General features: G+C 43.2%; 1 protein-coding gene across 1 annotated transcript in view; it reads left to right on the top strand.

Moving 5' to 3' along the window:
• Window positions 1-14,153, top strand: part of LOC139447296 (sucrase-isomaltase, intestinal-like) — a 33,421-nt gene that overhangs the window by 6,278 nt on the left and 12,990 nt on the right. The window contains exons 2-11 of the mRNA XM_071228587.1: window positions 4,017-4,161; window positions 6,771-6,848; window positions 7,632-7,848; window positions 8,625-8,788; window positions 9,154-9,322; window positions 10,542-10,638; window positions 11,323-11,441; window positions 11,699-11,824; window positions 12,168-12,299; window positions 13,994-14,131. Coding sequence (XP_071084688.1) covers window positions 4,025-4,161; window positions 6,771-6,848; window positions 7,632-7,848; window positions 8,625-8,788; window positions 9,154-9,322; window positions 10,542-10,638; window positions 11,323-11,441; window positions 11,699-11,824; window positions 12,168-12,299; window positions 13,994-14,131 — 1,377 coding nt within the window. The 5' untranslated portion in view covers window positions 4,017-4,024. The remainder of the gene's footprint in view (window positions 1-4,016; window positions 4,162-6,770; window positions 6,849-7,631; window positions 7,849-8,624; window positions 8,789-9,153; window positions 9,323-10,541; window positions 10,639-11,322; window positions 11,442-11,698; window positions 11,825-12,167; window positions 12,300-13,993; window positions 14,132-14,153) is intronic.

Raw genomic sequence — 14,153 nt, 5'->3', positions numbered from 1 at the left:
TATAGGTAGATATAACACTAATCTATAGATGTAAACACATTTGAAGATACATCTGTGTGTTTAAAGTTGATTTTGACCGCCCGGGGAAAGTCGGACCCAACACAAGCCAAACACTTCTGATAGAGAATGTAGAGGGAAAAGGGCTTCACTTTGAGCACCTTCTTTTCTTTAAATACGATGTACCGTGACATTATAAAGTGGTATATAGGAAGATATAACACTAATCTATAGACGTAAACACATTTGAAGATACATTTGTGAGGTTTAAGGTGATTTTGACCGCCCGGGACAAGTCGGACCCAACACTTCTGACATAGATTTTCATAAAAAAATACAGTAAAAATACTTGACTTTGAGCACCTTGTTTTCTTTAAATACGATGTACCGTGACATTATAAAGTGGTATATAGGTAGATATAACACTAATCTATAGATGTAAACACATTTGAAGACACATATGTGTGTTTAAAGTTGATTTTGACCGCCCGGGCTAAGTCGGACCCAACACAAGCCAAACACTTCTGATAGAGACTATGTTGAGAATGTAGAGGGAAAAGGGCTTTACTTTTGAGCACCGTGTTTGCTACTGCAATATGAGACACTAAAGTGTTATATAGGTAGATATGATATTATGAGTAGCCTATAGATGTAAAGTATGTGTTGTAATTTTAGAAGCGCTTTGACAGTTATTAATACGTGTCGTGTCAGTCCTATGACATTCGCGAATATCCACTTGCAGAAAACACCCTGTGTTGGTTTAACATGAACTAGTAAAGGTTAATTAGGTATGCCAAACACGTTAATTAATGAAAGAAGAGTAGTCAAAACACTGTCATTTCGAATTCCTGCCCAGGACACCACACCCCTGCACGCTGAGGTCGGTGAGAAACCTTATCATCAAAGTAAAGACACAGTCAAGACACTGACTTTTCGGTATGAACTCTCGGTATGTAGCTATAATTATCAGTTTATTACATTGCTGAAGATACATTTTGATCCTAACTCAATTAAATGAGCAAAACTATCCGTTTCTGGACATTCCGTTTTATTATTCTGCAATCCATTTTTAGTATTACCCGCTGGCCCGGCCCGGCCCGACTTTTCTTGGCCCGACTTTTAGGCAATCCCCAGGATTCACCTGTATTCTGACATTATGCATGCCTCTGAACATCTGAGATGAAAAATGCACCTAAACAACCCTTGTATCCCACATCTCTCCACCCCACCCCTCCCCCATATCACCAACACCCCACCCCTAGCCCCACACCCCTCCTAGCCACCGCTCACGACGGACACCCCTCCACACCTTCAGCCCTTCCCCTCTCCCAGTGTTATTAAAGTAGGAGACGATCCGTCTGTAGTAGCAGTTGGTCCTCGTCCGTAGTAAAACAGGAAAAACAACATTATTCAAACATACAACTGCGTCATCAAAATGCGCATAAGTGTTTTTAACACTTCAGCTGTCGAGATATCTGGTATGGTGGGTATATAAGGACGTGCAACAGGTCCTGTTTACTCAACACACATTTAAGACTTTAGCCTCACACATTACATTACCGCATCCCTACACTACGGGCCTGGCACACCAGTACCACGTTCTCTTATGGAGCACATATTTGAACTTAAGGTGTATGGACATGACACACTTTGAATCAGCCAAGCTTGAGGGCATAAAGGCTTGTTTCTTGAATGTTATGTAGCTTGCACGTATCTTTGTATGTGTCAACACAACGTACTCCGATTGATATTCAGAGTTTGTATGTTCAGATTAATGCTGGGTGTTCAGTGAGGTGTAACAGACTCATACATGCCATGAATCCGCTGTTGAACGACCCCGGCCTTACCCTCTTCTTCGGCCTTTCGTCCAGCCTTCGGGGTGGGGGCGACCTGGTGTGGCGGGATGGTTAGAGTGGGTGAGTGAGTGAGTGAGTGTGGTTTTACGCCGCTTTTGCAATCTTTCAGCAATAGTGCGGCGGGGACATCAGAAATGGGCTTCACGCATTATATTCATGTGTGGAATCGAACCTGGGCCTTCGCCGTGACGAGCGAACGCTTTAACCACTAGCCTACCCGTTTCGGAATGGGAGGGTTGCAATAATAATATAAATGAAATGGTAAATGAATGTAAATAATTTCAAAAAGTATAGAAAAATGTATTTTTTGTTAAAGTAACATATCACCAAATGATTCACACACATACACACAGTTACGCACATACACACGTGCACACAAACACACACACAAACGAAATCACACTCGCGCACAAACACACACAATAACACACACACATACACACACAAACACACTGCACCCACACCCACACACACACCGTGCAGAGGATAGCATCTCATTGGACATGTGTGTGTGTGTGTGTGTGTTCGTGTGTTCGTGTGTGTGTGTGTGTGTGTGTGTGTGTGTGTGTGTGTGTGTGTGTGTGTGTGTGTGTGTGTGTGTGTGTGTGTGTGTGTGTGTGTGTGTGTGTGTGTGTGTGTGTGTGTGTGTGCGGCAACTCCCGAAACGGCATCCTGGATTCCGAGGGGGCGCGTGCACGTTGTCATAGCAACAACTATCCATTTTGTCTGTTGTCAAAAAGTCAATATGGGTTTATTCAAATTATATGTCAATGGCTTTGCGGTAACTGGGGTGTGTGAACTTTTCATAGAAAATATGATATTATAAACCAGGTTTAGAAACCCCGATTTGGTCAACGCTAAAACAAAATGGCCGAACAAATGACTCGATGACACTTTTGTACATCATAGCTAGGTTAGCCTAACAATAAATAAATATGAAATAACAAATTCTTTCATATCGAATACTGATCACCATATGTAAACTTGTAACTAGTTATATATACTGATCATTATAACGCGGATAGCTTATACTAGAGGTAGCAAATTGTCAACAAAGTTTAATATTTATAAAAACCGTCGGATCCAATTGTCTCCAAGGTATCGATATCTCAAACATAATCTCGGCCCCAAACCACTTTTTTCAATTCGAGATAAACAATACATAGCGTTATCTCGAACTTTGAACCTTTATCTCGAAGTTGGCAACTGCCTCATTCATAGTTATGAGAAGCGCCAAGCATTTCGCGAAGCTGTGAGGTATCTCAAAATTTCGGATATCTCGGGGTTGCAACACGGTCCCACTAGGTTCGAGATACTGAATGTCAGTATGTATGGCTTTACCCGCGTTTAGCAATGTAATAGCAATATCATCATAGGGAACACCATTAACTCTTTAACTAGGCTGCGCCACCGCCCCTTTTACCTTTGAAGATAAGAGGTAAATCAGGTCATCTTAAGGTCATCTTAACATGTGCACCAGTGTAGTTGGTGTGCACCAATTTAGATAAATACAGGTGCTCCATGAAAACACATTCCTGACGTGAGCCGAAATCAACAGTAGCAGCTTGTCCAGTTGCACGTAGTCAAGCAGAGGTGTAGGTGATATGGGATATAACGTCATGTTCAAGGTTATTGGCTACCTCAAAGGGTCTTTGTTGCATCTCACAACACGATTACGTCAACGGGTCTTTGTTACATGTCACCACAAGACTACGTCAACGGATCTTTGTTACATATCACTACAAGGCTACGTCAACGGGTCTTTATTACATCTCACTACAAGGCTACGTCAACGGGTCTTTATTACTTATCACTACAAGACTACGTCAACGGGTCTTTGTTACATCTCACAACACGACTACGTCAACGGATCTTTGTTACATCTCACTACAAGGCTTCGTCAACGGGTCTTTATTACATCTCACAACACGACTACGTCAACGGGTCTTTGTTACATCTCACTACAAAACTACGTCAACGGGTCTTTGTTACATCTCACAACACGACTACGTCAAAGGGTCTTTGTTACATCTCACAACACGACTACGTCAAAGGGTCTTTGTTACATCTCACTACACGACTACGTCAACGGATGTTTGTTACATCTCACTAAACGAGTACTTCTGTTGTATCTCATTACAAGAACTCCTGTTTATGTTTCAGGTTGAGATATGACTGGCGATGCTGTTGGGGGCTCCACAGCCAAGAGGAAGATCGCGTTTGCTGTGGTCCTTGTCGTGTGTCTGGCTGTCGCTCTCACTGTGGGACTCGTCCTTAATTTCCTAAAGGAGGAAGTACAACCAGCCGAGTAGGTGCCTCAAACCTATACTAACTCTCCTGTCTCCTTCCGTCATTTCCGCGGTCCTTCAAATATATTCTTTCCCACCTTTATTCCACAACACGTCTTTCCCCTTTCATCCTCGCGGTCCTTCAAATATATTCTTCCCCACCTTTATTCCCCAACATTACTCGCCCCTTTCATCTTCGCGGTCCTTCAAATATATTCTTTCCCACCTTTATTCCCCAACACGTCTCTCCCCTTTCATCCTCGTGGGCCTTTAAATATATTCTTTCCCACCTTTATTCCCCAACACGTCTTTCCCCTTTCATCCTCGCGGTCCTTCAAATATATTCTTTCCCACCTTTATTCCCCAACACGTCTCTCCCCTTTCATCCTCGCGGTCCTTCAAATATATTCTTCCCCACCTTTATTCCCAAACACGTCTCTCCCCTTTCATCCTCGTGGGCCTTTAAATATATTCTTTCCCACCTTTATTCCCCAACACGTCTTTTCCCTTTCATCCTCGCAGGCCTTCAAATATATTCTTTCCCACCTTTATTCCACAGCCCGTCATTTCCCTTTCATCCTTGCGGGCCTTCAAATATATTCTTTCCCACCTTTATTCCCCAACACGTCTTTTCCCTTTCATCCTCGCAGGCCTTCAAATATATTCTTTCCCACCTTTATTCCCAAACACGTCTTTCCCCTTTCATCCTCGCGGACCTTTAAATATATTCTTTCCTACCCTTATCCCCGAACACGTCTTTCCCCTTTCATCCTTTCGGGCCTTCAAACATATTCTTTCCCACCTTTGTTCCCCAACACGTCTTTCCCCTTTCATCCTCGCGGGCCTTCAAATATATTCTTTCCCACCTTTATTCCCAAACACGTCTTTCCCCTTTCATCCTCGTGGGCCTTCAAATATATTCATTCCCACCTTTATTCCCCAACACGTCTCTCCCCTTTCATCCTCGTGGGCCTTTAAATATATTCTTTCCCACCTTTATTCCCCAACACGTCTTTTCCCTTTCATCCTCGCAGGCCTTCAAATATATTCTTTCCCACCTTTATTCCACAGCCCGTCATTTCCCTTTCATCCTTGCGGGCCTTCAAATATATTCTTTCCCACCTTTATTCCCCAACACGTCTCTCCCCTTTCATCCTCGTGGGCCTTTAAATATATTCTTTCCCACCTTTATTCCCCAACACGTCTTTTCCCTTTCATCCTCGCAGGCCTTCAAATATATTCTTTCCCACCTTTATCCCGTCTTTTCCCTTTCATCCTTGCGGGCCTTCAAATATATTCTTTCCCACCTTTATTCCCCAACACGTCTTTCCCCTTTCATCCTCGTGGGCCTTTAAATATATTCTTTCCCACCTTTATTCCCCAACACGTCTTTTCCCTTTCATCCTCGCAGGCCTTCAAATATATTCTTTCCCACCTTTATTCCACAACCCGTCTTTTCCCTTTCATCCTTGCGGGCCTTCAAATATATTCTTTCCCACCTTTATTCCCCAACACGTCTTTCCCCTTTCATCCTCGTGGGCCTTCAAATATATTCTTTCCTACCTTTATTCCCCAACACGTCTTTCCCCTTTCTTCCTCGCGGGCCTTTAAATATATTCTTTCCCACCTTTATTCCCAAACACGTCTTTCCCCTTTCATCCTCGCGGACCTTTAAATATATTCTTTCCTACCCTTATCCCCGAACACGTCTTTCCCCTTTCATCCTTTCGGGCCTTCAAATATATTCTTTCCCACCTTTGTTCCCCAACACGTCTTTCCCCTTTCATCCTCGCGGGCCTTCAAATATATTCTTTCCCACCTTTATTCCCAAACACGTCTTTCCCCTTTCATCCTCGTGGGCCTTCAAATATATTCATTCATACCTTTATTCCCCAACACGTCTCTCCCCTTTCATCCTCGTGGGCCTTCAAATACATTCTTTCCCACCTTTATTCCCCAACACGTCTTTTCCCTTTCATCCTCATTTCTCTTCAACCCTTTTCCCTTCCCCATTTTACCTCCTCTTCTCTCTCCGTCTCTTCTGTTCATACTCTTTCCTTCACCCCTTCTCTGTGCCAGCTTTTGACCCCATCTCCTTTTTCTCCACTTAAGATGTTACTCGTTACTTTTTCTGTCTCTCACTCTCAAGTTCCTGTTCACGGTCACGTCTACCGTTATGTCCCTCTACCCCGATTATCTCTCTCTCTCTCTCTCCGTCCCTCGTCCCTCTCGTCCCAATGCATGGCCCGCAGGGATTCAAGGTAAGTATATAGTACCCCAACAACCCATGCTTGTTGTAAGGCGACTAAATGGATCGGGTGGTCAGTGACGGTGACTTGGTGGATTGCATGTCAACGTGTCAGAGTTACCTGGATCGTTGCTCAAAGTATCAATGGCCCGGCCTTTGTATACGAATGAAAGGAAGATTACAAGTGTGTTGCCCAGATAAAGCGTAGATTTTTATGTTGTTGTCATATAGCTGGCATATTGCTGAAAGTGGAATTAAACAACCTTCAAACAAAACAAACAAACACTAGCGAAGTAGTCTGTGGAAGGTGAGTAAGATCCTCAGATGTTTACCGGGTAACGATTATTCTTGCAATGTCTGCGTTTGGTTGATTCGTTTCAGGATCGGCAAGCGTTCAGATGTCATCGTTGATTGTCATCCAGAGTTTGACGCTACGGAAGAGAAGTGCAAAACAAGGGGGTATGTAGTTGGATTCGTCAGTACGATACCGTGTCATTTGTACATCATCTTCACGGGGAATGTAAATTTAGAACAAAATGTTTTCTATGGATCACTTGTGTGTCACGAAAGAAGTAAAGACCTGCATCACTCCCACACTAAGCTGAAACCACCTCCGTGTTGCAGTGGCTAGAGTGTCCGCCCGGAGGGCGGGAGTTCTGGGTTCGAATCCCGGCTGCGTCAAACCAACAACACGGTAAAAGATACTTGCAGTTACCCTGCCTAGCGCTCGGCATTCAGGTGATAAAACAATGACTAGTTGGCTCGGAGTCAGTATACTGTGTCTGAGTGGGAAGTCCATGTTTAAACTGCCACATGATATCTCAGTGAGCTAGCACCATAAAAACCTGCATAAGTCCGCACTAGTACACGCAGCCACACACACATGCACGTCGCAATATTAGTGCAATAATCTTGAACGCGACGTTAAACCTCATGTCCCCTCACATCACACTGAGATAACAGGCAGGGGGGAGATGGGGGTGCATAGGGGTGCATGGACGAGAGGAGCTTTTTCGAAAGCATTAAGGGAAATCGGGTATGTTAGAAGTAAACTTAAAACCTTGTGGTTATACATTTTCTGCCAAATTGTACGATTACTAAACGCGAACATTGCCAAATCACGAAAATTAAACTTACTTTCCTGAAAGCATTATATGACTGAGCTACAGTTCAAGGTGGCGTTATATCACGCGTTCACACTAATAAAGACCAATAATCCATTTGGACTCTCCTTCCGTACAGCTGTGTATGGGCACCGGTGTCTGACGAGCGCGCCCCCAAGTGCAAGTTCCCCGCCGGATATGGCTACAGGATTGTGGATGACGTGAAGGAGACACCGATGGGCATGCGCATTGAACTGGCGCGGACGCCTCATCCTCAGTACCTGACTGGGTCGGCGTCTATCGACAACATCTACCTCGACGTGGAGTTCCAAACCGACTCTCGCCTCAGGTTCCGGGTACGTTGACGACTTCGTCAAAGACACTTTCTGGAATGATGGAATGATGTTTGGAAGATTCGTTATGCTACGAACGAATATTGCCCATTGGTATACACCCATTGGTAATTGACATGTCCAGCCAAACACCGATGTGTCGAACTTTGATGTGTCGAACTTACGGTTGTCACTACGTAAAAGCATGGGCGTGTATCCTTTGTTCATTTCAGGTTGTGTCGAACCTCGGATAGCTCGAAGTATTTACGTATGTCCTTTCAACTTCGACACAACGGTGTTTGACCGTATACTACTCAAAAGAAGCTAAAAGAAATCCGATTCTTTTGAATAACTTATAGTTAATCTTTCCCTCCATGACAAATTAACCAAGACAAATTAACTATAGTAATATTAAAGAATCGGGTGTTCTTTCACATCTTTTGAATGTAATACAATCAACTATATTAATATAGTTATGTGCTTATATTACTAATTTCACTACACTTGTTTGTATTGGCTCAGAGACATTGTCATTGGCTACATAGTCAGAGATACATAATTCAACTGCATAAATAATTATACTTCTATGACAAGATATTAAATTCATTGATGATGAAATGTAATGAATGATTTACAAACAAATATAATTTTACATCTAAATATTGTCTTAGGTAGAACGTAGAACTTTATGAGCTTACTGTCTCTCAGTAATTAGAAACACGGTAAGTAGCTCAACAACCATTTCAAACCTACACACGTGTGCCCCACACATGTACTATGCTCCTGTGATTTTCCCCCAGTTCTATCCCAAGAATGGCACAAGATGGGAGTTACCGGATAGCGTTCTGAACATTACGTCTCCTAGCACCAAGGCGAGCGAGACGTCGCGGCTGTACAACGTGACCATCGTGGATGATCCCGTGTTTGGCGTCCTCGTCACCCGGACGTCTGACAACCAAACAGTGTGAGTCAGAAAAGGCAAACCTCTACACATTGGTATTGTTGATTAAACACGTTTCATACAAACGTCAAACATGTAGCTGTTATTTAAGCAAATGTAAACTGTACCCAACTCCATTCTTCTAAGAATTTGTGAATAATCGATTCCCACTTGTCAATCAGAGCTTTCAAATCGCAATCGGCCCAGAAGCTAAATTATCTCTTTCTCTGTCATGTGCGGTAGTAATATCAAAGCCTCATCTGAGACATCTCCGTATCCAATTGTGGTATATGCCGAATTGTATCATGTCCAGTTCCTCGGCAGTTACACGGTAATGCATATATATCTCCTGCACTCTCCTATCTCAATGTCTCCTCACCCGTCTGCAGATTCAACACAACTCTGCCAGGCTTCGTCTACTCCGACCAGTACCTGCAGCTGACCACCCGCCTGGCGTCCGACAACGTGTACGGCTTCGGAGAACACAACCATCGCCAACTCCGCCATGACCTCGGCTGGAAGACGTGGAGCATCTTCACCAGGGATGTCGCGCCCGTTGTAAGTCGTAGGTCCGATGAACTACGATTGTTCTAGTTTATCGTCTACTTGCGACAGCTTTAGCTCAATGAAAGCTCTGGCTTACAGCATCAGGGAATTGTTTTCAGCTCTAACGCTTGAAAGCCACGACCATGGACAAACCTAGAAACATAATCAGGTCGAACCTCATCTTCCCGAGGCAAGAGAGTAAACTGACTTTAAAAGTTCAGTTTCCACCCTTGCCGAAATAGGCTGGAATTCCTGGGCTCGATCGTAGCACCACCAGCGGCTATTACGAGTAATGTCCTTTCTATGCCTCTCCTATTGACCAATGGGATTCAATCTCTCGTATCACTTGCATTTGCTTCAAACAAAACGGTGGCGCCCAATCAAGACGATCTGATCGATAATCAATATCTATATTGTGATAAAACGAGTCTTATATCGCGAAGTGCATCAAATCACTTGAGCACCTTGATTACAAACATGAAAAGATTTAGAAAATATCTGTTGACAACGAGTTAGCGGTGCATATGCTTTGCAAATCCTGCAGTCGACCGAAATCTGCATGACACTTTACGAACCGGATTTCGATTTTGGTGCCCGACTTTGATTGGACTATGCATAGACTCATTAGTCCAGCCAAAATGTAACTCCATAATACCAACCTAGTTCGGCAAGGGTGGAAACTGGACTTTTATAGTCAGTTAACTCTCTTGCCTCGGGAAGATGGTCGAACCTATGTTCACAGTATTTTGTTTCTGAACATAATTAATACCTATGGAATACGTGCAGACTTGTGTGACCAAGGGACGCAACTCTGTACTGCGAATTCCCAGCTTCGAGTTCACAGTATTTTGTTTCTGCACAACTCAAAGTGAACATAATTATTATTTATGGAATACGTGCAGACTTGTGTGACCAAGGGACGCAACTCTGCACTGCGAAGTCCCAGCTACGAGTTCACAGTATTTTGTTTCTGCACAACTTAAAGTGAACATAATTATTATTTATGGAATACGTGCAGACTTGTGTGACCAAGGAACGCAACTCTGCACTGCGAAGTCCCAGCTACGAGTTCACATGCCACAGTATTTCGTTTCTGCACAACTTAATGTGAACATAATTAATGTCTATGGAATACGTGCAGACTGTGCCACGAAGTAACGTGCGTGTACAAGCGTTCGTGACACGCTATAACGCAGGTATGTAAAGTTATAATGGGGCACATTACTTCCAGGATGGGTGGAACCTGTACGGCGCTCACCCCACCTACATGAACGTGGAGGACGGCGGTAGTGCCCACATGGTCTTCCTCAAGAACAGCAACGCCATGGGTAAGAAACGCACTTTCTTTGAATGATGAAAATATTATATGTTCTGATCACATTACAGTAAACTACGGTTATACCGAACTCAAAGGGACCACTAATTCTAATTCGTTATAACCGTAGTTCGTTATAAGCAAATGTACGGAATATATACAGCAAATAGACAGGACCCCAAAAATAGTTCGTTATATCCGTAGTTTACTGTAATGATTTTTTCCATTACCATCAAACACTAAATTAAAGTAAGCCCTGATGTCAAACACACAAGTGATACGACTACCGGAGTACACGCTTAAGAAATAGGGGTTGTTTTGAGGTTCAGCATATATCAAACACCCATACTATCTATTATGAACAAACTCACTCTCAAGTTTTCATTATTTTAATAAGAAGAAATCCAGGGACGTTTTATGGTAGGGAAGCCCCAACATTCGTCATTTTAATCAAAACACAATATTCCAAAGTTTTGTGTTAAAATATATCCAATGTACGTCGTAAAAGAAGAGGGAAGTGAATTTCGTATAGGATTTATGTTAACTACTACTCACCAATGGTGTGACTGATTGACCGTGTGGCGTAAGTCGGTGCTCACACTATCAACCACAGGTTTACTTCCCATGGGTTTGATACTGTGTAGCAGGTCGCCCTGTTGATCTACTTAATGTTTAACGACTCATTAACTCTTAACAGAGGTGTTCCTTCAGCCGTCTCCACACCCGGCCATCACGTTTAGAACTATCGGCGGCGTCCTCGACTTCTACATCTTCCTCGGCCCCTCACCTGGAGAGGCAGTACAACAGTACACGGAGGTAACTGAACCTAAATTGTCGCTTACTCCTGTCAGTGGGGTAGCCTAGTAGTTAAAGCGCTCGTTCAGTCAGAAATGAATCCCCACTTTTTACAATTTGTGATTCCAATTTCTGATATAACATTTGAAGTCACTGTAGTGCTATATTGTATGTATGAACAGTGTGATGAAAACGATATCGTTTATTCAAATTTAGTGTAATCTTGTATATAACTTTGTGTATTATGTTACAATATGGTGCTTATGTCGTGTATTTAGGCTGTGGGTAGACCCGTCATGCCCCCCTACTGGACGCTAGGCTTCCACCTCTGCCGCTGGGGCTACACTAACATCACCGACCTAAGGGTGGTCATCGACAGGAACAGGGAAGCCGGGATACCATATGTGAGTAATAATAGAAATAATGATGATGGTAATAATTATGACAATATTGCTGATATTTTTATTGATGAAGACAATGATGATATACGTGATAATAATTAGTGTGATTATGATGCTAATGACGACGTTGTTGGTGATAGGTACCGTCATGCAGCGTAAAACAAACATTTGGCTGATGATGATGATGATGTTGATGATGATGACGATATTGCGACGTCAACAGATGTTGATGCTATTACTGTATGTAAAGTGACTGTTGACAGTAGGGACAATTTTATGGTATAGGCAGGCGATCTGCCTAATCGATATGTCCAAATGTCAAATTGATCGGTGTCTGTCTCCGCAGGACGCCCAGTGGGCCGACCTGGAATACATGTACAACAAGTTCGTCTTCAGCTACGACCGCGACACCTTCGACGGACTCCCGGACCTCGTGAGGGACCTTCACGACCACAACCAGAAGTTTGTTGTCATCGTGGTGAGTAGATGTGTGGACTTGGTGGTTTGACATGTCATCGCGATGAGTAGACGTGTCGACGTTGTGATCACACGTGTTGTCGTGTTGTGTAGACGTGTCATCCTGGTACGTACACGCGTCGTTGTTATGAGTAGACGTGTCATCCTGGTACGTACACGCGTCGTTGTTGTGAGTAGACGTGTCATCCTGGTACGTACACGCGTCGTTGTTGTGAGTAGACGTGTCATCCTGGTATGCACACGCGTCGTTGTTGTGAATAGACGTGTCGTCGTGGCGAGGAGACGTGTTATCGGGGTTAGTAGACCTGTCATCATTGTGACTTTGTAAACCGTTACAAGACTTGTCTTCCTTGTGAGTGCACGTGACATGGTCATGATTAAAATTGAGTATTCGGCAGGGAAAACTGGATACCACATTTATTATTAACAGTGTGACTTATATTTATTTTAATGTACTATAATTTTACTGACTTTTCTCATACTGCTAAGGAGGCGGATTCGGTTGTCACAGAAGTATCCATGTATTATAACGTCATACCATTCTAGCGTGACGTCATGTCCGCGTCACAATTGTAGGAATTTACGAAGGAGGAGATTGGCATACTTTTAGTATTGAGCAATGTCGACATCTCCTGACTAAACGTCTAGATAGTCCCACGTTACTTTGTTATAAAACACATATCACAATTTATCATATAATGGGTAGGTTTCTCGGCAGGATAAAGTCAACGGATAAAAACGATATCCGTTGGGGTCATATGCGGATAGAGATGCAAATATCAAAGGTCAAGTAGGGACTACTTTCACTGTTTATAAACAAACATGGAGTCGCACTCGTCATTTGGCGATCGAGTCAGAATTAACCATCGGGAATCTAGATAAACTACAGGGATAATTGCTATCATTATCAAAAGAACAGTCTCATATACTGAAAATCTGTGTCTAACTGTGACGCAGCTAAGGCATTTTATAAGTTTTGGCAACTTTGGAGATAAACATTTCGAAACAATTTGGCGAGGGCACGAGGCCTAGCCAAGCGGGATCAGTAGCCATATCTGTGCTTGTAGACCTCTGCGGCTTGGAACCTTCTCCACAAATTAAAATAGTTGGATTTGACGGAAATATGTTTGAATTGTTACCTTGTTTCGTTTGGTCGCTGTGTGTACATCTGAGTACATTTCTTATCGTTGTGACAGGACAGACCGACTGTCAACAACGTCTGACCGTGGCCGTGACGTCTCATAGACTAGGGTTAGAGTAGCTTCCCTTTGACAAAGGGCAGTTACTCTAGCGGACAGACCGATGGATTGTCGCGAAAGGCAAATAATAACAATTGTTGTTTTGCGTATATGTTGCTTCGCCAGTGTATAAGAAACAGATTTCAGTTGGAACTATATACCCTGTGAAGTAATAAATATTAATGCGCGCATTCCAGGAAAACTCGCAATGTTTCGGTAATGTTTGTGAGAGAGGGAAAGCAATTTTGAAGCACAGAATTAAAGAATGACATTATATGATAAAGAGGTTATCACGCTTGTGTGTTTGGGGATGGTAAATATCCTGTATTAGGAATAAACACTATGTATTTAGCTTGCCAAGGCTCGCTAAATACAATGTTTATTCCTAATGCAGGATATTTACCATCCCCAAACACACTCGCGTGATAACCTCTATGTACTCTCATTTCTTCTGCAGGACCCTGGACTGGGCAACGACCCCAACATCAGCAGAGACATACAAAGGAACAGTCCCGGTTACGACGTCTTCAACGATGGCGTCAGGGAGGGGGTGCTGGTGATGACTCCGAACAACTCAGGTCCCCTCGTAGCCGAAGTATGTATGTGGGATGGTCACT

This window comes from Haliotis cracherodii, unplaced genomic scaffold (assembly GCF_022045235.1).
Source record: "Haliotis cracherodii isolate W230 unplaced genomic scaffold, xgHalCrac1.p SCAF_7, whole genome shotgun sequence".
NCBI classification, from domain to species: domain Eukaryota; kingdom Metazoa; phylum Mollusca; class Gastropoda; order Lepetellida; family Haliotidae; genus Haliotis; species Haliotis cracherodii.
The sequence above is the reverse complement of the archived record's forward strand: the minus strand, read 5'-3'. Positions and strand labels throughout refer to the sequence as shown.